Source organism: Epinephelus moara, chromosome 12 (genome assembly GCF_006386435.1).
Source record: "Epinephelus moara isolate mb chromosome 12, YSFRI_EMoa_1.0, whole genome shotgun sequence".
Taxonomy (NCBI): domain Eukaryota; kingdom Metazoa; phylum Chordata; class Actinopteri; order Perciformes; family Serranidae; genus Epinephelus; species Epinephelus moara.
Window position 1 is genome coordinate 33095711 of NC_065517.1, and position 26789 is coordinate 33122499.

At 41.0% G+C, this 26789-nt stretch overlaps 1 protein-coding gene across 4 annotated transcripts in view; it reads right to left on the minus strand.

The window, feature by feature from the left end:
* The window catches only part of LOC126398523 (A-kinase anchor protein 7-like), a 93641-nt gene that overhangs the window by 45505 nt on the left and 21347 nt on the right, over nucleotides 1-26789 (minus strand). For 2 of the 4 annotated variants that reach the window (XM_050057933.1, XM_050057932.1), the window contains exon 9: nucleotides 24738-24838. In XM_050057933.1, coding sequence (XP_049913890.1) covers nucleotides 24738-24838 — 101 coding nt within the window. Of the gene's footprint in view, nucleotides 1-16625; nucleotides 18911-24737; nucleotides 24839-26789 lie in introns of those variants that run through there. The other 2 variants (XM_050057934.1, XM_050057935.1) reach the window with 2 other exon arrangements.

Sequence of the window (26789 nt, forward strand, 5' to 3'; positions counted from 1 at the left end):
ATATCTCCGGACTATAGTAGCTGCAATGGACGACTTTGAACGCGATTTTGAAGAGTTTCTTGTAGCGGACACAGACCCAGAGCCATACCTGTTAGAGCCGGAGCATACAGATGAGGAACTTAGATGCTGAGCGCTCCCATTTTGCTTCCTTCCTCCCGCTGTCTTCGTTGGTTTATTTATACACGCGAAACGCGTTCTCTGGCTGGCTGGATTGTCTGCTCAGTCTGCCGTACATATGTGGCGGCGCAAGATGGCGACCTCTCTAAAGCAAGGCCCTTGCTAAATATATATATATATATATATATATATATATATATATATATATAAAAGCATAATTATAAGGCTACGAAAACCAAACGAATTTTATTTTATAGCGATTATACACTTATATAAACATATTAATGGGAAGAATATTCAGATTCAGATTCAGATTTGACAATAAACCATGCCAAATACTACACACTGGCCCTTTAAGGAAGACGAGACCTCTGAGGATAATTCAGCTCCTGGTTAAAACCCCCAAAATGTCTGGATCAGAAAATAGGTGAGCACACATTAGCAGGTGCTAGGCTAATGGCCGTCTCTGACATGCAAAAAGTGTAAAAGAAATTTGTAACGTAAAACTGCTTTATTCAGTGTTTTGACCAGTTGTAATGATCTGATCCATTTGTTCTGGACATCTGCAGATAATTCGACTCCCGGTAAAAATCTCCTGAACAAAGAGCACTGAAGGAATTCTAACCAGGAGAAGTTTCAGCTTGTTGTAATCTGCACTTCTCGATAGATGCCACTAGATCTTCCTAAATCTTACACACTGTTCCTTTAAGCAAAAATGCCAAATATCTACCTGCTTTCCAAAAGGTGAATATTTGCTGCTTTTTTTGTTTTTATATCAATTTAAACTACATTATATATCTTTGGAATCTGAGCTTTGCACAAACAAAAGCCGTAAAAACCTCAATGTCATCTGCTTCAGGCACGCTACTGCAAGCACCTACACTGCTACATGTAGCAACATGCTAACACCAGGGAAAAAAATGTAATCTTGGTTGCTGCGATTTGGGATCAGATTCCTACTGGAACATGTCTGGGTGTGTTTAGAAGCTTTTATTGGTCATTTTTCATTGTAGAAAGCGCCGCTAGTCTCTGTTGTAGTCATTCCCCTGGCTGCAATGATGGTGCAGAGATGCCGAGATTCATAAAAACTGTATCAATAACTATTAATAGTTATTATCAGCAGGATCAGAATAAGTCATTTGTTGATCCTTGTTTGGTCTAATTAATCCACCTGTCTAAAATGCTTCATGACACCTTGTTAAAAAATAGGAACATCATGGTGTTATGATTAAACAGTGAATAATTCAGTGTTAAAGTGCAGCCATACACACTGTAAGCCCATTATTGACTAGTCATGAGCTGTTTTTTCACATTCTCATCATTGTTTATATGTTTTATCATACAGAGCGATGCTTAGTCTCAACGTTGGCGGCATCGCCTGGATATTTGTACTGTATAATGAGAGCAGCTGAGCAGTTTTGATGTAAAATATATTGTGGTGTCTAAAAAGACAATCTTGCATTCTCAGCTCAGTGTGAGCTCTGCACTCAGATGTAATGGCCTCAAACGAGAGCTCACAGTCAGAGCTCGGTTTAGTCTGGCAGCATGAGTTGCTGGCACGGATTGAAAGCTGCATTATGACAGAAGAGAGCAAAGAAAAAAAGGAGGAGCATAGTTCAAAGTACAATGGAGTGTATTTGTGAGTGAAAAGTATGCCGCAGTAAAAAGAAATCCTACATTTATTAGTGCAATTTATGCAAGCACATGTACTTGTGAAAATGTAACTCAGTTTGGCTATGACAACGTACAATCGTATATGGCCACTGATTAATTATCAAGTGTATTTTCTATAAGAAGTATTTCCTTTATTTCTAAAAAATAATGATGCCAATTAGCTATTACCTCATGACAGATATATATATCTGTATCAGCACACATGTCAGCTGATAAATGTAGTACAGAGATGCCCCAAAGATGTGCTCTGAAAGAATGCCACCATTGTTTTTGAACTATAAAATGCCCTGTCCAGTATGTGTCTTGGTTACAATTGTGAAAAAGAAAGAACTAATTCAAGTTCTTATCAAAAGAAGAAATCTTTACGTTATGGGTTGTGTAAAAAAATTACAAACCTTTTAAACTATCATGAATTAAGCTTGATGTTGGCCTCAAAAGCCCTTTATCAGCTTAGCTGTAATCCCAATGTTAGTAAATGTTGATACTACTGATATCAATATGAAGAAAAACAACATCCAAATCCCATTATAGGTATATTCTTAATTCTTTAACTAGAATTATCATCCCACAGTTGTATATCTCTGCGCACCAGTCAAGCTTCTCTTACAGTTAACATACATGTCTGTGAAAACATGGATGCTTCACACACATTGTCACTGACCTTGACCTTTGACCACCAAAATCTAATCAGTTCATTTTTGAGTCCAAGTGAATGTTTGTGCCAAATTTGAAAAAAAGAGTCCAAGTGAATGTTTGTGCCAAATTTGAAAAAAAACAACAAAAAAAAACCATCCCTTGAAGTGTTCTTGAGATATCACAATCACAAGAACGAGACAGATGAAGTCACACAGACTTGACCTTTGACCTATGACAATCAAAAACTAATCAGTTCATCGTTGAATCCAAGTGGACTTTTCTTCCACGGCTATCACCAGCGTATCGGCCTAAAAATCTCACAAGACACGTAATTTGTTTCAATGTGTAGCACAAGGGGTTGCGTGATATGATGGTATATATTGTGTAACAGCAGACATGTATCCACCAGTAGGGTTGGGTACCGAACTCGGTACACATAAGGATGTTGACGAATCACATCGATATTAGTGCCAATTCATGTTAAATCCATCTGTGCCGAATTTCAGTACCTGAGACAACAGGCAGAAGTGCCATAAAGTGCCCAGAAGCAGGAAGCCACGAATGAAGCTCCATGGAGCCACCAGATTCAACTTCAGGCAGGAAGCCAGACACTTGCTTCTTTCTTGTTCACTTCCTTGTTCTGTATGTTTTTTAAGGTGACCTTGGGTGTTTTGAAAGGTGCCTTCTCAATAAAATGTATTATTATAATTACTACTATCATTATTATCATTATTACTTTGTCAGCTTTCCAGCGAGCCAAAACTATTGCAGCAATAATCTGCCTCAGTAATTCTGGTGTTTGGTCTAATTTCTCCGGGATATTATTTTTAGTAATAGCCTAGTATCACTGCTAGACAAGCACACACACACACACACACACGCATACACAAGCAGACAGAAAGAGAAGCTCAGCCCTATGTGTGATTAGAAAAAATCAGAGCAGCAGAAATGCGCTTCAGTCTACTACATCACCTCTGCAGCTCAAAAATTCAATTTTTCTTATTACTGAGAAAGTAAAATACCAAAAAAGTACCACTGGGTTCAAATGTGAACGATATCCAACCCTATCTTCTAGACGAGATTTGGTAATACTGCTTCTACGGGGGCAGGCCACGCTGAAAATTAAGGCTGGATTCCCAAGTGATCTTGTGAATCCAGCTGTCTCGCGAGGTAATGTGATTTGGCAGACATGGAGGAGGAGAGTGAAGCTGTAAAAACAGACACCTGTGACACTTAAAAATATTGTTCTCAGGAACCTTGAAGGTCCCTTTCGAAAGAATTTCAATTTTACTGTTTTGAGTGTTTTGTTTTTGACTCAAGTGGTGTCTCATGTGAGGCAGCTGTTTTTTTGTTTGTATGGAAGTTCCAAATAACAGAAGGAAATAATAAAATGTTAAGTACAATAAACCATTTCTGATTTGTACAGTTGCTGTGATTTCAAATTACAGATACTGTGATAAAAGTTTTTGGCCACACATCGCCCAGCCGTAGTTGCGCTACATATTATGACGGGGATGCAAGGAGAAAGGTGATAAGAAACACTAATTTGCAATCAGAGGGCTTCCTGTTTCAAGTCCTCTTGATCCACATCCCCCTTCAGTCCTCAAGAAAAACAAAGAATCTCCACCAGTTGCAGAGATGCTTATTTGGTGGCTGCATGTGCACATCTCAAGAGGAGGCCTAGTTAAAAACACAGCTCTACTCTCCACGTTAATGGGGGATTACAAACAGGGGGGTGAGGGTGGTGGTAAGGGGACGTGAGAGTCAAGAGTGACAGAAGTGTGAAGGCAAATAAACACAAATACACACAACGAGCACACCACATATATTGTAGTGCATTATGCACTGAGCTCAGCTGTGTGAGTAGACAGTGGAGCCCTGTCTCCAACAGCAGCGTGCAGCTCACAGCTGCCACCACACACACACACACACACACACACACACACACACACACAGCTGTGATGACTGCTATTCATGGGGTTTAAGTGTTGTCATTGACGAGACAGAATTGCTATTGACCATCAGTTATACTTCCTGTATGTGTACATGAACACATCACCCCTGCATACACACGGACATCGTCTAACTGATTTGTGCTTTTTTCATGAGGTATAAATCAGGTTTTTCTTAATATCTAAAACCACCGAGCAGAACCAGACAGCACGGTGAGGAACAGCATGTAATCTGTGGATATCTTAACTCTTTTGTGCACAACTGCAACGAAACAAATCAGCGCAGCAGGCGTTTATGTGATATGCTGTAATGTGCGAGTTAGTGTGAGAATTTTTAAGAGCCACATTCAGTGAACGCTGATAAAAGGCCTCAAAATGCAGAGAGACAGAAAGACGGCAGAAGAAAACACTGCAACAGTGTTGACTTTGTTTAGCTGAAGGTCGCCTCATGGTGCTTTAGTCACAAGACAGGTTATGCACATGAGAATAAGACAACTGCACGCTGCAGATAACAGGGACTGCAGTCTGCTCTGGTGGCTTTATGTTTAGCATAATACTTATATGCACGTATACAACTTAAACAAGGAATGCAAGCACTAAACTGTGTACAGACCAAAAAAACCCCACCTGGTGTGTGTTAGTTAGGACGTGTGTGTAAGATGCCTGGCATTTTAGCATTTCTGCTAGACATTTTTTCAGACATGACAACAATTACACACTTGTCACCACACAGAACTGCATGTCCAGCACTCACTTTCTACCTTTATTACGTTTAGTGCTGGTAAAAAAACAATATAAATGTATTTATTTTCGTAATCCAAATGTACACAAATTGAACCAAGGCTTGTCCCTCTACAAAGCAATAGGAAACTCCAAATGTATTTACAACTGCCTTACTTTCCCTTTTCCATCTTTATTTCCTGGTTCAAACACTCAGCTATGAGCAGCTGACCAGTTTTTGTCACTGAGGTGCAAAGTTTCTCTCTAGGTTACTGCTTTTCTCTGTGTGTCGCCAACAGTATAAGGCCTGCAAGGATTTTTCACAACACAAATTACAAGACACTTAAGGATGAGCTTTGATGATTATTTTTTGGTTCATACTTGTATTTTGGGTTTCTACTGGAACATGTTTGCATGCTCTAATGTTCTAAAAATACTTAATTTTCTTCATACTGTCTGTGCTGGAATACATGTATTTAAACTGTGTCTGACACGCTCCGTTTTAGCGCCTGAGTCTTTCAGCCCTCAGCCCAAAAAAGCCCAGTTTGCACTGATTGGTTAGTGTTTCTAAGTCTTGCAAATCTTTGCATCTCTGCGCCGTCAATGCAGCCAGGAATGACTGTCACAGAAAATTAGCTCACCAGTATATTTCAAAATCTCCACAACCAGACATGTTCCAGCAGGAATATGATCCAAAATCAGGGTGAAATTACAACACAGGCAAACAAGATTATATGTTTCCTTAATATTAGCATGTAGCTACATGTAGCAGTTTACTGGCAGCTGACTATGTATCACCAAGAACCAATAAAAGATTCTAAACATAACTTGAAATGTTTCAGGAGGAATATGATCTCAAATTGCGAGAAATGATTAACATCAGCAACCAAGATTACATGTTCCCCTCACATTAGCGTGTAGCTACATGTAGCAGTGTACTTGAAGCCAGGGAACGACTGTGTATAGCAGTACTTTCCACTGTGAAAAATCACCAATTAAAGCTTCTAAAAAATAATCCGACATATTCCAGCAGGAACATGAGCCGGAATCAGGAAGAAATCAACAACATTTATCGGTATCGGTTTATTTATTGGTATTTAACGATTATCATTCCATGAACATTTACTTGTCTGCAATATTGAAAAAAAAAGGCAACTGGATGTTGTATTTATGATTTATTTTATCATTTACAAATGTATTCAATTATTTTATTTTATTTCTTTTCTAAGGGGAGACTTTTAACATACTTCCATTAACAAAATGGTTTCATGTTTCAATCATAGTCATAAAACATTTGCTCAACCAACAGTAACCCTTCCATTTTCATTTCTTTAAGGATCATTCTGACTGATAAATTCTGTATATCATGATACTGTGAAACCATAATATTTTCTGATATGGTTGTGGTACCATGAAAATCTCATACCGTTACAACACTACTAAACATAAAAGGACATGTTCCAGGAGTAATATAATCCGGAATCACAAGGACTTATTAACATCTGTAACCAAGATTACATGCTTTCCTGACATTAGCATGTTGCTACATGTAGCAGTGTGCTTGAAGCCGAGGAATGATTGTGTGTAGCTCACTTTCTTTCATGAAAAATCACCAATAAAAACATTTAAACTCAACTGGACATGTTCCAGCAGGAATTTAAGCCATAAACCAGGATTACATGTTTGCCTGATGTTAGCACATAGCTACATGTAGCAGTATAAACCACGTAATGTAAAAACTTTAAGTAGCGTGCCTGAAGCAGATGACCATTTAAAGAAATCTGTCACGAGCTGACGTCAGCTTGCCTCAGAAGCAGAAAAAATGTTGGCAACAGTATTCAGAACGGTCTGAAGCCTGAGGATTTTGTTCACAGTGACACATTTTACATATGTTTATCTCATTATTTGAAAATTTGGCCACGTTTAATATGAACATCCGTCATAGTAACATCATTTATAAATGACAAAAAATAAGTACAAGCATAAAAAACAGGTATGTGTAAGCATCACACAAAACCAAATGGGCTTAGTAAACAAACACTGAAGCTCAGCAACAGGTGAGTTTTTCCAATTGATTCATGACTTGGTCCTAATGTTTACTATTAAATTACCCGGACAACTAGAGCACCATTCTTACATTAGTCATAGCGGTAGCTTTGGGTGGGAGAAATGTCCCTCTCACACAGTGTACAGGCCCTGTTATGCTGCTCACTGATGTACTGCGTTGAATCCATTTGGTAACCATGCATTTATGCCCTGTGAGCGTTTGCTCACAGTCCAAAGAACAAACTAACCATTCAGTTAGTTGCTGCTGTTGAATATGACTGCTCCGTGGTATTTTTATTTGCCCATCCAGACTGTTCAGGTCGTTAAAGCTTCGATGAATCAATCATACGGTTTACAGCTGTGGGATTTTTCTGTTATGCTCACTGCTGTGGGTTTTTATTCCTACCACATCTTGAGGTTGTTGCATTTTTTACATAACCACAAATTAGATTTGATTCCGGGGAGAGTCATTTAGGGTTGTTCTTACATAAAGACCTTAAAGTTTTCATGTCCTGCAGCAAAACAAGTCAGTGTCTCTGATAATTAATTTCTATTAAAATGTTTGACAGAACTCTGCTAAATAAATCCTCAAAAGATCAACACTAGAATAAAATATTTAGCCAGACAGAGGAACAGATGGAGGGAACATACTTTAGTGCGGTTTTGGTTTATTCTCATCACGTCTGCCAGAGAAAACCTGAGGGACAATTCTCCCTTTCTAAACCTTTATCCAATCTTCCTGTTGCTGTTCTCTGCTATTATTCCTCCCCCTTTCTCTTCATCACACCGCCCGACTCCTTCTTTGTTTGACCTATGTTGGCCTCCTCGGCCCTCCCTTTAATATCAAACTTCAATTCACTCGTCTGTTTAATGTCACCTTCGCTCAGATTCTCAATTTTCTCTTGCCGATTGTCAGGCCATCCTATCTGCTCGTCTCATCTTCGCTATCTGTTTAATTCTACTGCTCCTGCTGGCCCATTCTCCTCTCCTCTGGCTCTCCTCTCTCTGCCCATACTCATTTATCATTCCCATTTAATCTCACTTATTCCTCGCTCCACCCTCTTCGATCTCACTCGCTTGTCCTTCCATCCTCCTATCTGCTCAGTCACTGCTCACTTCCTCCTTTGTCTCTACCCTTTGCCCTTCTGTCCTCCTCTCTCTCATCTGCTTTATCTCAGTCCAGCCCCTTCTTCTATCCTCTTAACGTTCACTACTGCAAGCACTAAGTTGTCAGGTGCTTATTGTTTGCTGCACTCAATGTAGATTTAAAACATGAGATAAGACACTAGCCTACGATGCACAGGCTTTGCTGTTCTTGCTTTACCAATATTTGAAATGCAGGGATTTGTTGCTATCGTATCATCTTTAGGACCCTTCAGATGCTGCTGGCAGCGGCCTCAGCCAAGTTCTTCTGTGCAATATGTAACACTGGGATTAGACTCCATCGCATACATGCTACGGCAATTGCCTTTCACTATGATACACAATTTAGGATTAAACAAACAACTGTCACACGTCAATAGGGCTGGATGATAAAATGACCATAATTATCTCAATATAAGTTTTCTCGTAAATATTATGAATGTTTAGGGCCGCCCCTTGAAAGTTGGGGATTAGCATCATCAGTTAGAAACCCCTCAGTCGACTGTGATTGCTTTAAGTCGAGCAGTTGTTTTGCGGACGTTTTGGTCCCCATTTTTGTTGCGGAGTGAGCGCTCTTGACTTTCACGCTACTGCTTGGTACAGGCAGCTGCGGACGCAGACAGCGGCACGGAGGAGGAGAAGCTCTGCACCGTAAGGCTCTGAGATGACATCATCTTATAAGTGGTGAATTTACAGCTCACAGAAACTCAGCACGGCACAGTCTCCTTTCGTTTGATATCTCTTGTGTTGGGAAAAATGCTTTTTACATTCCCAATCCATTGTTAGCGCTGTTAGCTTGTTTTCTGTATTACGTGAATGCCGCTGTCACACTGAATGTCCAAATCTGATTCGACTGACATTGATCAGAGTCGGGTGCAACCCTACAAAAGTTTGGTAAATGTTCAATATAATTAAACCACACATTCACCGGAAGAGGGCGGAGTTAATGTACCTTAAATGCTAGTTGCCATCTGTCAGACCAGCCACCAAAGCTTACCACACACATTAGCTTGGTCAACTAGATAACATTATAATGTTACAACAACATTTAACAGACTAATTAAGTTATTTTTAGTATGATTGTTTTGACCATGTATAGAAACGCTAGGCTACCCCACGATTAAATTCGCTACTTAACGTAAGCTACGGTCGCTGTATGGGTAATCGACTCATCTAAATATTGCCCAACATTATACTTTGTTTTTCTTTGCTTCGCTCCACTCTTAAAACCCAAGCAAATCAGTCATGTTGGCATGGCTACGTATCAGTGCAGACTTAAAATGGCATTAGATTCAGACACATGTGTTAGTCTCTAGTGACTGGTTAGGGACCTTTAAGGCCCTTCATAATCAAGCTGCTTCCTACCTGTATGAACTCCTTCATATCCACACACCCTCCCATACTCTGAGATCCTCTTCTGCAATCCAACTCACGTCACCATCTGCCCGCTTGACTATTACGGGTTGTAGAGCCTTCAGCCATTCTGCCCCCCAACTTTTGGAAATCTCTCCTCCACAACATTTGCAATATAGACTTCCTCTCCACTTTAAAATCCCGTCTGAAAACACACCTCTTATTGTATATTACTGAACTGTTTGATTTCATGATCTACAGATACATTGCTGCTTGTTTTTTTTACTGTGTCTTGTAAGGAGTCCTCGACTGTTCTGAAAGGCGCCTATAAATAAAATGTATTGTTATTGTTACTATTATTATTAAAAGAATATCCCTACCCGATGGAAATCTGCACAAATGGACGCGGTATCAGACTGAAGATGGAAACAGAGTGTAGCGAGATGACAATTACATTTGATATCAGTCAGAATGACATGACCAGGAGACCTGACACTGGGCCCACTAATGTCACTGCTGAGTGTTTTTTCCAATTATGATTTTCATTATTTCCTTCAGACATCCAAAAAGGCAATTGAACAGGTTTTACTGATGAATATTCACGCTAAACTAAAAACACAAAAAAAGCAGGTACAAATGAACAGCAGGTACAAAATAATAAGGATAAAATATATACATTTACATTACAACAACAGAATCAACACTGGTGAGAGCCCCTATTGTTGCAATGCACATTTAATCAAGCCTTTTAATTTCCATCTAAAAATAGCTCTCCGCCTGTTGGAGTGCCATTAATATTTCTTCCCCTCAAAGAGCCCTTCGTTCGATTGTGAAATTACACTCTGCAGTGGTTTTGAAGCTATGAAATTGCTAAAGGCTCAAGTGTGTTAAAATGCTACGTTGCTGTCATCACACAAACTTTGGCACTGCCTCTGTGGTGTGAGACGGATATATGCAATAGTACAACAAAGGCCTGATTCAGATGCCCTTGCTAATGAATAAGAAATTCAAATGCCCTCTCACTCTGACGAATTAGAGAGAAGAGGAAGAGAGGGTGAGTGGGAGGTAAGGAAAGAGGCAGTTTTAGAGTCTATTTTGTACAGTTAATTATTGGAAACAGAGCCAGTAGTGGTGGGCTGACTGTTTTTGGTTGATTTTGTAAAGACTAAAGTTGTCTCACATCTACAGACAATGTTTTAAGATTTTGCAGACTGGGGATCTTGCAGAGTCATGATTTGCAAAACTACAACTAGATTCATTTTCAGATTATTTCCCATCCTGCTCCTGGTGTAAACTGTTACACCAAACTCCCTTTTACAAATATGACATATTAACAATGCCGTACGTGTTTGTAAAATCATGTAACTCCAGAAACACAAGAAAGAAGTCATCATATGTTGAGAGTATTCTCGTCAATTCAGCATCAATAAAATCCACAAAGATGAACTGTATTCGCGTACAAATTTTACATTTTGGATTTTGTCCCCTCAGATACACGCTGAATTGACCTTTCACTAAGTCCTGCCTCTTTGTGATGGTCCGACAAGCTGTCGCAGTAAAAATGGAGCCCATACTGTAACTAACTGCACTCCCTGAAGAAATGTCATCATATTTTTGGAGAAATGAAAGAGTGATTCCAGAGAGAAGCAGACAGAGGGGTCTACAGTCTGTGTTTGAAGGATATATCCAGGATGTCAAACTGACTCAGCAGCAACAACAGGTTAAAAAGACAAAGATGGTTAGAAACTAAAGCCGAACTATAGGCTACAGANNNNTCAGTAGCTAGCTAGCTAACCCTACACTTTTCAGGGTTTGATTTTGGTTTTGGAACAGGGAAGAAACGTATATCTTTTTCCAACCTCTCCAGGTAACAAGTATCATTAATACACGACGTGCCCCAGGCACAACATTTAGCTCCAAACCCACAAAACCAGCCTGAAGATGAAGGAAATCTGAAACGACTGCATTAGAGTCAATGGAGCACAGCTGTGTTGTAGTCGGACCCTGGTCTGAGCCGGCCCAATGCTACGTTATGATTGGTCAGGCTGCGTGCAGGGGTGGAACTTAGCAAAGGGTCAATTAAACACTGCCTCTTGTTCATCCCACAACTCCACCAGTTTCTCCTCCTTTTCCAAAGAACAAGAGAACCAAGACTTGTTCATGTTCCTGCGCCCCCTTCCTTCCTTCCTTCCTTATGCTTCTTGTTGTTGACAATGCTCACATCATTGAACTTCAGTATTTGCATGAGCCAAGACTTAAAACTGACAATAATATTAAGCATAATTGATTTTATTGGAATGTCAAGAGGAGATTAAAAAAACTGACTTAAGACAGCTCGGACTGGGTTTTATGACCACCTTAAATCAAACTATCAAGACCACAGAAGCATGCACCAACTGAGGTAAAGCTCTCCCGATTTCATTCTGACACTGGAAATCTGACTTCTACAGTGAAATTACTCGGAAAGTCATATGGTGTATGGCCAGCATAAATTGTTGTAGTTCCTGTTGAAAGAGGTCCAATAACAATCACAGCAATCACAGATCAGAAAATGCCATTGTTAATAAAAAATGAAGAGAAAAAGGAGAGAAAGAGCAAATGTGCTGCTGAGCCCCAAGAAATAATTAACAGTTACACTGAGTTCAGTGTTTAACAGTGCTGGCGCTTGAAATTGCATTTTTAAAATTCATTTTTCACACAGATTTTTTTTTTGGATCCAATTAATTTTCATCCATTTAATCCAATTTCCCCCGCTGCCATGCTTTCATCATTATTGAAAGCAACACGATTATTTTTTAGTATTATTATAAAAGCAGAGCAGATATTTCTTTGGTTGTGATCTCTGCAGCACAGCAGGTGTACTATGAATGTTTCTATGAAGGATTGTGGTTCATGTTCATAGAGCAATTCAAACGGCAAGGTGCTGTTTCACTGTAGACATTTAGACATCGATGCTACTGTTTACATATAAAGCCCATTACCTGTACTCTGATGAAGGCTGCTATTCACTCTGTAGAAACTAAATCATCTTTTGCAAGACCTGACAGTAGCCCCTTTCATGCTGCTTGTTCAAGCAGGGGAATATGGTGCAGTTACGCTAGTTTTCAGCGGGCCAAAAAAAAAATTACAACCCAGATGACCCATGTGAAATGAAGCCTGAGCAGGCCCATCCAATATCAAAACATAAAATACTAAAATACTAGTCAACTTCTAATGCCTAGGACACACTGGCTCTGTGGCAGTGCAAGCCACACACCTCTCTAGCAAAAAATGGACCAGCTCCGGGTTGAGATTGAGAACTCTACGTTATGCCACCTCGCCTCACCTTTCTGTATAAAAAGTACAACTGCAGAATGGGGGGACAGAACTGTCTCCCCTTTAAGCCAGCAGCAGAGGTAGTAACAGCACCGAATCAATAGATGTGTTATATGTGCTACCCACTGCTGGGATATTTAAAAAGCAGCTAACAGCAGTTAGCAGCTAACTCAAAGAAGAAGAACAGCAGCTGAAAATGTCCACAAATTGGGAAAACAATGAGATGAGGGAGCTCCTTACCCTCTGAGTAAAGGTCGACATCACAGGCTACACAACAGGGATAGTAAATGATTGTTATTGCCATGTTAATGTCATTGTTATTGATTAGAAAGCGCTGCTGACGTGTATGTTATATGTCACTCTAGAACAGTGGTTCCCAACTGGTGGGTCCTGGTCCAAAAGTGGGTCAAGGGTCTATTCTGAATGGACCACAAGTTACTCCCGAACGAGCCAAGTTTGTCAAAAACACCCTTTTTTTTAAGTACTGTGAATATCTGGCACAGAGCTTTTATTTTGAAGTGCTGTTCCCTACTGTTGAGTGAGTGACTAAGGGACAGCTACTTGACAGAGACAGCAAATTAGCCTGACAACATGGACAAACACAATTATCATGCTGACTATATTAACTGTGTGGACCTTGAACTGATGACTAAGGAGAAATCTGGAGCCCGTGGCTTAACCAGTTGGGGACCACTGGTCCAGAGGCCGACGCTGTTGTGTTACATGTCTTGTGTCACAGCTCTTTTGCTTCTGCGATGCCGGCATGCTGTCAAAAATCTGGAGCAGCTTAGTCCTGTGTAAAAATGCAAAGGCACCATAAAGAAAGGGACTTCATAGCGATCCTATAGCTCAATCTCTGTGTAAAAAGGGCCAGTTGTTTTACACTACATTTAAGGCCTCAATAATCCCTGAATACGGTTCAACTCCTGAATATACTGGTGTTGCAAATGCTGCAGTTTCCTCTCTAAATATTCGTCCAAAAAGATGTTAGCCCACTTACATGCAAATTAGCACATCACGTCATCTGGCACTCGTGGCTGGCTACTGGAAAACAAGCTCTGCCAAAGACTCTTTTTGTTGGAAAAAGCCAAGCAGCACAGTCTGCACAGAAGTGAGTCCCCTTATCTCAATAAAATACCAAAAGGTCACAGAGTGACAAACCACCTTCATCTGTCCATGTGTGCATGCTGTGTGAATGCTGGGGATTTATGTAGGTGTGTGTGTGTGTGTGTCTGTGGGCTTCTGTGTGCATATATTTATGCCTGTATTCTGTAAATGCATTTCTGTATGTAAAGCTGTGGGTGACACTGTAAATACCAAGAGGCCATGACAGAAGCTTCACCTGCCGGCCTGCTGAAAGAGTATTATCTCCATTTTACAGATCAACTGGAAATGTCACACTGACCATTTGTTTGTGTATGCAAGGACACAAACATGTAGGGATGTGTTACGAAAGTCACGACATTTTCAAATTTCTCAATCAACATTTTATTTGGCCTTTCACTACCAGCTGACTTTTACAGCGACAACGTCTCTTCAGGCTAACGAAAAGGAGTTTAAACATTACTCACTTTTTCCCCAACAACTATCTTCTGAGGTTACGTGACGAGTTTAATTACCTCCATTCTCTTGCTTACATTAACATCCAGCAGAGCTGAGTGTGGAAAAAGAATAAAATGAAGACTTAACTGAGGGTTTTGTTCTGAGTTATAAACTTTTTGTCCATCTGTCTAAACAGAAGTGGCAACACAATATTTCATGCCATTTCTTTTTTTAGCACAAAGAAAACACAAGAAGGCAGGAAGGAGACAAACGTGACAACAGTGTGGCTTCACAGAGCTTTATAGTGAGTTTCTGCCACATCAGGGCAGCTGTTATCAGTGAAAAAGTCATAAAAACCCACTGTTTACTACTTACATGGATTCAAACAGGAGACAGACACAGTTAGCGTATAGCTGGTGAACATAATGCAACATTTAAAGAGACATATATTTCCCTCAGGAGTTGGGAAAGACCAAAAACAGAGCTATAAGAAATAAATATTGGATGTACATTCATCAGATTGACACACATGAATCCAAATGAATTATAGTGTTGCTCTGTAACTGCTGGATGTGTCAATAAGCAACTGTTGCTAAAATCCAGCAGGACTGGCGGCTCTCAAAAGCCCAGATCAGAGCACATACAGCGATCAGCAGCAGCGACCCACCGTCTGACACTGGCACACCGCGAGGACAGAAACAGAGAGCTCAGCGGGGACGGAGCACCTGCCACAGCAAGTGAACACGCTGTCTGCAGTCATTTTGACTTGACCAGCGGACTTCACTACAACCTTAATGGCTGTAGAAACAGGTGACGAGCTTTTAAGTTCTAAAACCAGCCGCTGGCAATTTGACCAGCTGAGTTGCAGGTGACACCATCAGCCGGCTTGAGTCAAGCTCAGACAGACAGTTCACACCGCTGCAACTTTTCTCTATAACATCTTAAAACGGTTTCGTCTCATTGTGAATCGAAGGTCTGAAATGGGCTTTAGGGTTCAGTGGATGTGCCGCGCTCATTTTTTAAGACAGTGGTATCATGTTAATCTGGACAACAATGCATCCATTGGTACCAACCACGTCATGCTAGCTTGTCAGGCTAAATAATGCTTCAAAATTAGGTTAATTTTTGGAACGATGAACGATATTCATATGTGATGATGTTAGCCCCCATGGTAGCCATTTTATACTGTAGGGACACCTTTTTTTTTTATTTAACCTCACTGTATAAAATTACCTATTACGACCTTTAGGATAATCACAGCCTCATGAAACTTTACAGCCACCAACTAGAGACCTCGGGCATTCAAAGGATGTATGGCTTTCATAGGTACATTGACAACAAGAGGGTTCAGCAACAGCCATGTCATGTATTTACGTTATGTAATTACCTTTCTAATAAATTGAATTGTTAGTGGCGGAGTCCGCCATTTCAGCACTGGATTCAAATGACCTTTTTAGACACAAGAGAGTCACAGGGAGTGATGCTGTATGTAATCTAGGGTTAATGTTTGTAATGTTATTTTGTTGATATCAGCCTCACTCTGCCATTTTTTTCCACTCAAGGAGTTTTCGCTGCTCCCAGAATTCGGGGTCCTGGAGTTTTAAATCTGCTGTTACCATGGTAACGACGGGTGTCACCAAATTCACCAGTACTGAAATCTTAAAGATTGGAACTTTCATGAGAAGATCACTCATATCCCAATCTTTCTCCTCTCACTGTCCACGTCCTGCCCCCCCTCCCCCATCCCCCACACACAATCACACCCTACAGGGTTGTGTATCACAGGCTGCGTTGTGGATTATGTTGTACTGTGGATTATGGGATTAACACATAATCAGACACTGACCACTGTGCACCACCAGAAAAAGCACACTGAACGTCAGCGTGAAGAACAGGGATACAGAGGAGGATAAACCCGGCAACAACTAACCACGAGATGTTACTTCCTCTGCTGTGATTTACACAGTGTGATAAAGCTCTATTCCCCACTGCATCATTGTCCACGCTGAGCAATGAGGCTGCCGAGTGTTTTTTATACTACAGACATTTACAGTTGCACCCTTCTTAGATTGATTAATGTGTTTCCTACCTTCCATGCAGCTGCTGTTCTCCATTCATTAAATTTGTCTTCATCAATCTAAAAACTACTGTACACTCTGGAAGCTGTGCAGTTTGTTGGCTTAATCAGTTCACATCTGAGGCAGGTAACTTGTGCGGCACATCAGGCCAAACTGGTACGACCAGTTTTTCATCATGTCAGTCATTGCTGTAAATGTTGGGTCAGTTAAGTAATGACCTAAAAATACTTTTCTTTGAGATTGGGAAGTGAAAGTCTATCCTGCTGGTGTGGTTGTTTTTTTTCACATTGCCTGGGCTCTTCATCTAGATTTCTGTCTCATGTTAGCAAAGTCACAGTCCGACAGTCAGTACATTTACATGACATGACAGAAAATCGATTTCTTGTGTTTGTCCGACAGAAACCGGACTTTTGAAATACATGTTAGTCCGACTGAAATCATACTAAATAGAGATTCTCAAATTCTCCCAGATAATGCGATTGGGAGCCGAATTACTCCTGCATGTGTACAGTCAATTGGACCCAAACTAGAGTTGGCACAGTGTTGGCCCCAGCTTTGACCCAGAAGAATAATATTAAATGCGTAAAAGAAGGAGAGGCCGGTACATGGCAAAATCTACATCCAGAGCTGTGTATTTTTGGATGAACGAAATGCACAGAGCTGTTAAGTTGTACACCATGATACCAGTTTGCAGCTAGCTAACTGTAGCTAGCTTGTTTGTCCATTGTTTGGTCTGTGACGTAATAGGTCAACCAGCAAAAGGTCCAACAGTTACAAGGTGAAAGGGGGCATATCTCCACCCTTGTAGCAGAGTCAGATATACTTTGGTCAATAAATTGATCCCCCTCACGTGCTTGTATACTGGGTCAAGGACAGTAGTCCAATTAAATGGTCTTTACTGTGCATGTAAACGTACTGACTGTGGCCTCTGCACCTGTGTGTGTCGTAACACCTCAAAGACTCTTTTTATCCTGTACTGATTTGGTAACTGTGAAAAGAGTATGACTTCTTTATTTAACCAGAAACAGCCCAAAATCGCTATCACCAAACCCACCAGAAGTGTGTCTTATGATGATAAAATTACAAAGTCGACAGAAACAAAATAAAACTGTTGTGTTTCGTATTTCCACTGTTCCAATTATCATCAACTCTGGTTTGCTTGAAATAAACCTTTCCAGTTAGATGTGAAAATATGTTGGCACTATACATGCTTAAATTAGTGTTTGGAGTCGGGTGGGTTTGGCGATAGCGGGTTTGACAAAAGGTCTATCTCTGTGGGGATCCTTTCTGCAATGTCAGATACTTAGAACAACAATCTGAGCCTGTCTGTGGCAAAAACAAACACTTTTAGTAAATGTAAATGGACAGTGTAAAAAAGTTCCTCTTTCAGACGCAGTTCCTTTGATGGTCACTCAATGGTGACTCCAAGAAAACTCTTAATGAACAACTCAATTCAAAAAGAACAAACGTCTCCCTCGAAACACCAAGTGAGTACTTTTGTTTGTCTGTTTCTGCTTTTTTTTTCACATATTAGGGTGTGAAATGTAAATTAGGGTGTCAGTGTCTGGTCTATTTTCTTTTATTCTCTATTTAGAAAGAGCCTGTTATCACTGCTGTTTGTGATTGTGTTTTTTAAATGATATGCTTATTCCACATATTTGTTGGTTGTGTCTAAACAGGCAGCCAGAAAGACGAGCAGACACACATACCTGTACACACACACACACACACACACAAACACAAACACAGAAGTTTAGCTCTATGTGTGGTTAGAAAAGAGCAGAGGAGCAGAGAAGGAGAGAGAAAGCGAGATTACGTCACACCTGCAGCTTGTTCCAAAATTACACTTTGTTATTACAGAGAAAGTAAAGCACCAAAAAAACAGGTACTGTTGGTAGGTGTTAACACATTCCAGCGATATCGGTTTAAATGTGAACAGTACCCAACCCTAAAAAGACTATGTAACTTCTGTAGAACAGAATTTTACGGACCATTATTGGGATAGTCGTGGCCTGAACTGTCTGATTTCACAGCAGCTTTTCTAAAAAGTTACAATGCATGTTGTGATATTTATAGGCGTTTAGGATGCAAGTGAAAATTGCAAAAAAAAGTTGTAAAGCTGTCACAGATTCAGAGCGTATTATGATGGGCATTCAGTGTTTTCCTCCGGATTACAATCTATTTGTGATGGAACAGGTGGGCGGTGAGTGTAGAGTTCAGCAGTTGATGCCGTTCAGCGCAATGCTGAAAGACTGTCTCCATGAGTAGAGCTCCTCCTGCTCCGTCTGTCCAGTTAGCATGAGCTAACACAGCTGGTTGTCCCTCCAAGGCTGCCTGGGTCAAAGCAAGATGGAGGGATCAGTGGAAGTCAGCAGAATCATCAAGGCTCCACCACTACATTTAAGACCCCACAGATGTTCCCGGCCAGCATCTGCCCCAAAAGCAATAGACAACCCTCAACCATCTGATGACAAGTATAGAACGCTTTGGTGCAGCAAAGCAAAAATGTGGTCTCGCCGACAGTGCCCACTGCGAATGCGGGGATCCACTACAAACTGTGGAACACATAATAACCAGCTGCCCCAAACACCAGCCAACAAATGGCGATCGTGGTCTAATAAGACCTGGACGATGAAACACTGGACTGGCTTCAATGGAGCTGAAGGTCTAAGGATATACGCCAGAGGTGGAAGCTAACACAGCCCAACGAGATCTTATCCCTTCTCGTCATATTTTGCAACTTGGATAGAAGCCCTGCAGCAGGGGTTAACATCAGACACCAAGCCGTCAACACCAACACGGAAAGAGTTCAGCTCTGTTGTTAAACCTGTTAATAACCCGTGGGTGACGTTAGCTGTGTGATGCTAACAGTTAGCCCTGTCACTGTGGGTGTGACTCCAATCACAGAGCTCCAGTTCCGCGGCAGGGAGAGAGGTGCTTAGCGAGTCGATATGCTGCGCGCTGCTCTACAGAGAAATGAGATTAAATAGATTTTAAATAGTTAAATTTGGGGTAATTGGACAAAACTGCGAAGTTGCGCAGAATTCACAGGGATTGGCTGAAACTGAGTTAATTGTTGGGACTGCAACATGGACACATTATGGAGGGACTGAACAGCAACCGCAGAATAATCCACACTGACATTCCTTTAACGTCCCATGATTCTGTTGAGTCATTTGCCTTAAAGCATCACCATTAACTGAGAGCGAGTGGTGTGGGAACACATGCAGGAAACACCAGTCATGTCTCCTGGTGGCAAACAGTTCATTTTCTTTTACTTTGTTTTACACCATTAAAATCTGGGACATGTTAAAGCAGTGTAACAGAAGCACAAGTGGAGTCAAAGTTAGTAGTGACTCAGCAGTTGTGTCAGTTACACAACAACATCTATGTGAGGGTGCAAACGTTTGATATCATAAGTGTCATACCAGACCAAAATGTTGTTATGGCACAAGTTCTGCACAGAGGAGGATTATGTTATTTCTACTTTTAAAATTCACGCTGTCTCGGTTTAAAAAACTTGCATAACTTTTAAGCTTTGGGGAGACAGACACTTAATTCTCACTGACACTCACAGCCAGCAAGCATTGTAACTGAAACCCTCCACACTGCAACACAGTGCTGCACCATACACCATATTATGAGAGGCAGGGATTCGGTGCTTACTTTAACCTTTCGTGCATTTATAAATATGTATATAATGTTGTGAAAAACACTCGACAAAAACACAAGCTTTCTGATGATGAGAAGTGTGAGGTAAACATCGCCCTGTCGCTCTGTCGCTCACTCCCACTCACACTGTCGCTCTTTGTTTCTCACAGACAGCCCAGTGATCCACAAAACATTGTGACAGCCTAGATCCACTCATGCTGACAGCCTCTGTCACACACACGCACACACGCACGCACGCACGCACACACACACACACACACACACACACACACACACGATGATCAGTGTAGCTACTTGACAATGGGATTTAGGGAGTTCCTGTCAAAAAGCTCATGTGCACTTGGAGGTACACACACTGATCCCGTTAACTCCATGGTACAGTAACCCATGGTAACAGTGTGATAATTTATTCATGCAAATGTGGTTACTGGTGATCCAGAAAGACAGATGCACATGAACCAGTTTTCCAAAAAAAAAAGAAAAAAAGAAATCAAAATGGCACATTCTGATCATCCTGCACAGCCCTGTTCAAGCACTATAAGGCATAACATGAAGGTTTCTTTTGCTAAAGGCGGCATAGAAATATTTTTCGTTTTGGTCCATCTGTCAGCTCACAGGGTTGTGATCATCAGAAGACTGGTCTGAATGTAACCACAGGCCACGCTAGCTTGTAGATCAAAGCAGGAATTCTAAAGTTGTGCTCTCTTTGAGGCAGATACAATCACAGATTTCATGTCACTACACTCAATTCGACATTGGTGATATGGTCAAAAATGCTCCTTCATAACAAAAAAGGCACCTTTAGGCCTCCAATCTAAATGCACCATGTTACACTACTGGTCTGCTTCCTCTAGCAGTACATGGGTATTTTTAAAAACAGGGTTTCTTAACTAAAACAAAATCCCATCCACACAAGCACTATCATGAAAAATTTCCATCCATATGTAAACGCAAAACCTCAAGTGAAGCGCTGTCAAGAGCATGTCAAACCGACAGCTGGCGATATAACACAAAGATGAAGATGTTGCCTCACTTGAAGCCTGAAAAAAGCTACTACCAGAAGGCTACCTGGAGCAGTGACCTCCTTGTGTCTCTGTTCCTCAATACAGTGGAAAAATAACTGTGCATTTACGTGCAAACATGTAAAAAGTCCTGTTAACAAGGTTAGCATTATTTTAGCAACGTCCGCCACTCCCGAAAAGTTGCCGCATTTGTATGACTGTCACTCTCTGTATTCAAAACTTCAAACTGTAATGACCTGTTCAAATTCAAAATCTATTTAATTGTTTGTAAGTCAGCAGACTGTTTGATGTAATTTGCCTTTTGATCCAGCAGAGGGCACTCTAACCCATCTTGAGTGGACAATCAAGACACTGGATCAGGGGTCGGCTAGCCTGGAAATCCAGACCCAAATCTAGAAAGATTTAGGGTCTGGCTATGAGTAATGCAAATGGCCCAACTCGAGGGGCGGCACCAAGCATGCATTTGTAAATATCACTGCATGCAACTGGATAACACTACGACCAATCAGAACAATACACGGGGTGACGTATCCAGAGCTTAGCTACCAGCGGCGCTAACTGGTAGATTAGACTCTTGCCGTATCCGGTCGGCAAACCAGCAAAAACGTCCTTCTTGCAAAGGAAAGATCCGAGCGCCGTCTTCTGTTCCTCTTTTAGAGAAAAAGCCAAGTCTAACTCGTTCATTGTAGCGGCCAAAGCCGTTTCAGACAACTGGTGTTCATCCGTAGCCATCTTGCAATGTTTACTGACTGATTCCGGACTTCGTCGTCACAGCGCTGTCGTCATCTGTTTAGCTCGCCTCTGGCCCGCCTATATCAGATACACCGATGTGATTGGTGCAGCTCGGCTCCAAGGGCATGGGTAATGAGCATCATTACTGATTGCCAGAGTGACTCGCTGAGCAAATTCAAATTGTGCTCTCGCGAGAACTCTGGATTTCCAGGGTAGGGATCGGCAACCTTCACTATCAAAAGAGCCATTTTTGAGCGAAAATAATGTAGAAAAAGTTAAGTCTAAATTAGCCCGTACTAATGGTCTAAATGAGCATTCATTAATATGTTGTACCACAAGGTGGCTACTGTGCAGGGCACTATTTATGATTATTTAATTTTGCAGAGCTGGCAGTACAAGATGACGTGTTCTCTGTTTTATTCCGAGACTTTTCTGGATTTGGCATCCATAACTAACCAGCTAAGGAGACTGAAGACTAGCCACTGCTACTGAGGTTTGGCAAAATTTTGAGAAAAAGGTGCCAGAAAGTAGATGATTATGCACATTTTAGTTGCTGTCATGTAAAAACACTGTTTTTTATTCAGTATATAGGCTTCACATTTTTACAATTGGAGAATATAGGAATTTCTTAAGGCCCAAAACATTGATAGATGAAAATTAAAGTGTTAAAAAAATAACCATAAGTCATTTCCATGTATTTTTTTGGGTCAAAACCACGGGGGGCCACTGGAGAGAGACTGAAGAACCACATGTGGCCCTGGAGCCACACCTTGCCAGAAGTTCGTACAAATCTAATCACCGCCAAGATAGCAAGATTTATATGCAAGCATACTGTATGCAGCCTATTGATAATGTTTCGGAAGAGGGGATTTCAGGATGTCATGATGAAACTGGAGCCATGATATAAAATTCCAGGCTGCACCACAGCATCAAAACGCATGGTGCAACTGTACGACTCCCCACTGGAGGAATCATTCGAACAAATTGCTTATTATTTTAAATTTGTTCAATATTGAATTTTGGGAAACGTGACAACCATACTCATTTGTATCAGTCTGTGTCTTGTCTCTAAATTTGGAGGTTTTTGTGGGTCCGTGAACACAACGTAGTTTTTCCCCTCAGCAGCAGTTTGTGGAGTTTTTGAGTCGCAGGGTGGATAATTGATGAGTCGATCAGAGCTGATCAGATCAGACTGATAGCTGAGAGGAGCAGCTGTTTGTGACTGAAAGCAAACTTTTAAGTGTTTAGATGTTTTACTCAAGGTGGGCTGCCACAAATAAAGGAACGGGTGGGAAACACTGCAAAAGGAGATAACAACTCGCTCTCTAACATTACAAGCCAAAATTTTGTTTCCCTTGTCTTCACGACAACACTGAATATTGAGTTTCTAAAAATCTTCCACCTGGACAGCCTGGGTTTTTACAAAAGGTCGGTTTTCAGTGACCTAAAACAAAGTTTGCGTGTGGACCAAAGGCCAAAAGGCATAAACAAAGCTATATTTTCACTAATACCCTTGTATGTGTAGACTTAGCTTTACTGTGCAGACTCAGAAATCTACAATGCATCTTTCTTATTCTGAAAATTCTATTTAGGTCTTTTCCCCCGCATGCCTCATTGAATCATTAACAAAGCGATTTGATGACTAAATGATATCACTAACAATGATTTATGCATCTCCTCCAGACACTTTTCCATTAGGAAACAGTAGGTATTGCATTTGCCATTATCACAGCCAATCGATCTTGGCTTGCAACAATCAACAGCACTTGTTGCATCTCACATTCCTGCGAGGTCTGTTGATTTAACGAAACTGGATGAGATGCTGTGGCTGCTCAGAAGCTGATCTTGACAGAGTGTTTCATCTACACACACACAAAGCTGATACATTCATGAGTGAATCCTCTTTCTTTTAGAGATAAAATATTCTGTTAGCTCTTTGCCGTGCTGTTACAAGCCTCCAGCATTTGATAGACATTTGGGGCACATCGATACTGCCTGTCTGGTTTCATCTGGCTTCAACCCAAGTCTCACAGTGGTGAACAGTGCCATCTGGAGCTCAGAAGGGGCGGTGACAGTATCGACTGTACGTCCACATCAGAATGTGACAAAAACTGAATCATTTTCTCCACACACACACACCACAGGAAATGCACATCAGAACATGTACATGCATCATCTCCCGGCCCAGCAGCAGTGCATTCACTCAGCAGCCATTATAGAGCTGCTTCTCTACAGCGCTGCCAACTTCTGAAAGAACTGGCAGGATGGTGATGTCTAAACTGAGCAGCTGTGTCTTAAATGGAAATGAGCTCTTCAGCATCCCCATGGTGTTTGATTAAGCTGGTTTGTCTCTCGTTTAGCTTCTGATGAGCACAACAAGGTTCATGCCGTTATGTTACATAAAATAAACCCCACTAAAGCACTCCCAGCTTTGTTAACTGGAATACAAATAATGAGCAATCTGGAGTTATGTGCAAATGTAAACAACTTTTATATATCTTATCCCTCATCCAACATCACTGGCAAAGACAACAAATACAAAATAAACAACAATTACAGCAATATGTTGCCCCAAAATATGCTAATTTAGCCCCACTGCCAGAGCCATTGAAACTCAATGTCCTGTATGTGAGCAGAGAGCGCCCTCTGGTGGCGAAACATTGCACCTGATGCCACATTCACAACAAACAAACATAATGAGCTCTGTTTGTGCGTGGGAGCGTGTGTGCACTAACCGAGGTGTAGTGAAGTCTCAGTGTGGTAATATCCGTCTTGCTGCTTCTTTTTCAACATGGAACAAAGATCCACCCGCTCAACTGCCTGGTCTCCGAAAAACCTGAGTGTTGCAGTGAGACAAAGTGACAGTGAGGAAGACAGAGAGGAGAGTGTTGATGCCTCCAGCAGGCAGTAAAGGCTGATGTCAGTCATTACAGACACTTGTCAGCAATGATAGCTCAAACTGAAAGCGACAACCAAGTGAGCTCTATGGCTCAATATACTTGGAAAATGTCACCATTATCATCCTGGAAATGACAAAACTGGAAGTTAAACATTCTGTAACATGGTGCTGCTCAAATAAAACTTATGTGCATTTGAAGTGCAAAGAACATTATACAGTTATGAACAATATTGAAAGACCAGTGAGTCAGAATATTGATTAGAGAAGCACCTGGGGGGTTTGAACTTTGTTTTTCTCACATGCCTGCAGTGAGTATTGACATCATAGGCGACAGCATTTAACAACAGCAACACTATGTCAAAACATCCATTTACCAACTCGCACACAACTCGTGCAGTATAATTCAAGTTCTATTTATCCAGTTGTGTGCTCAGTAGTTCCCAAACAGACAGCCCTTTCCAACTGGAAACTGAACTAAAAGTGAAACCTATCTATGCTTTCTTTAAAGCCAGACATTCACTTTTTTGTGCTGGCCACCGTAGCTCTCCTACACACCTGGGACACGGGGCTTACCACTATATACCACTAAATTCTACACACTAAACATTTAGTATTTACTATATTAAGAGTATTTTTACCCTTTACATTGCCATCCGACAGCGACTTCCAAAAGGGAACTGAAGCAGTTATATCGCTGTCTTAAGTACTATTTGGACAGGATTAGTTTTACATAGGGATGTGGACTAATGTCAGTTTACCACAGGATGTCTGTAATATAAATGTCCAATTCACACGGGACGAGAAATCTCTGTAATTCTACCAAAGGTGGGAGTGGTAACTCGGTTTGCACCCTGGCGTCCCCTCCCTGTCAGCATGTGCGTGCTACGTTGCTTCCTGTATGTCTAATAATGATTAATGATTAGCCCAATATGAAATATTGCCCATGATCAGGATTGTGTGTACACAACGATTAGCAATATGGATTTATATTAGGCCTACCTAACACAACCAGAAGTCTCGTGGCTCTGAAAAGTGCTTTCTTCTCGACCTTTTTGATTGGTCTTCCACGTGGGGCTATGCGACCATTAGAAGAATATCCACTATCACGACTGCCGACAACACCGAATGTTTCTTCAATCGCCTCCATCATCAACAAAAATGCAAACGCGGAATAATGGTTGTAAACAAGACGTGACGAAATATTTACATACATTTTTACAGAGGATTGAATTAATATTACCTAAGGTATTTTCTCCAGACCGTTTTACAGAAGGTAAAAGTCGATGTAATTTTTACTGACATTATCCGTAATGATTACAGACATGGCGCTTTCAGATGGGACTAAAATCCCTGGTAATAATTACTTTACCCCACGTCTCCATGTTAAACTAATCCATCCGAATAGGGCTTTTAACACCAAACTCCATTGAGAAAAACAGTAATTTTACTTCACTGAACACAGGAGCTGCTGGTCTACCAATGCTGCGATTAGTAAGTTTCTTTGTGTTCATTTGGGACTCACTTTGAATCTGAACTAACCCTCCAAAACACCAAATTCACACAGTAACACAAACAAACTAACTGAGCAAGGCAGCGGTAGACCAGCATGTCTCGTGTTTAGTGAGGTAAAACTGGTTTTGTCAGTGGAGTCTGGCTTTTAAGAGAGCATAGGTACGTTTCACTTTTAGTTCAGTTTCCAGTTGGAATGGGTTGTCTGTTTGGGAAGTACTGAGCATATAACTGGATAAATGAGACTTGGATTGTACTGCACGAGTTGTGTGAGAGTAAAGCCTAGTTCACATTACACCATTTTCACTGCGATTTTGACTTCGCAGAGGATCTTGAGAGCCACCTTGGGTCGGAGGTGAGTCGGCAGATAGTCTGCCAC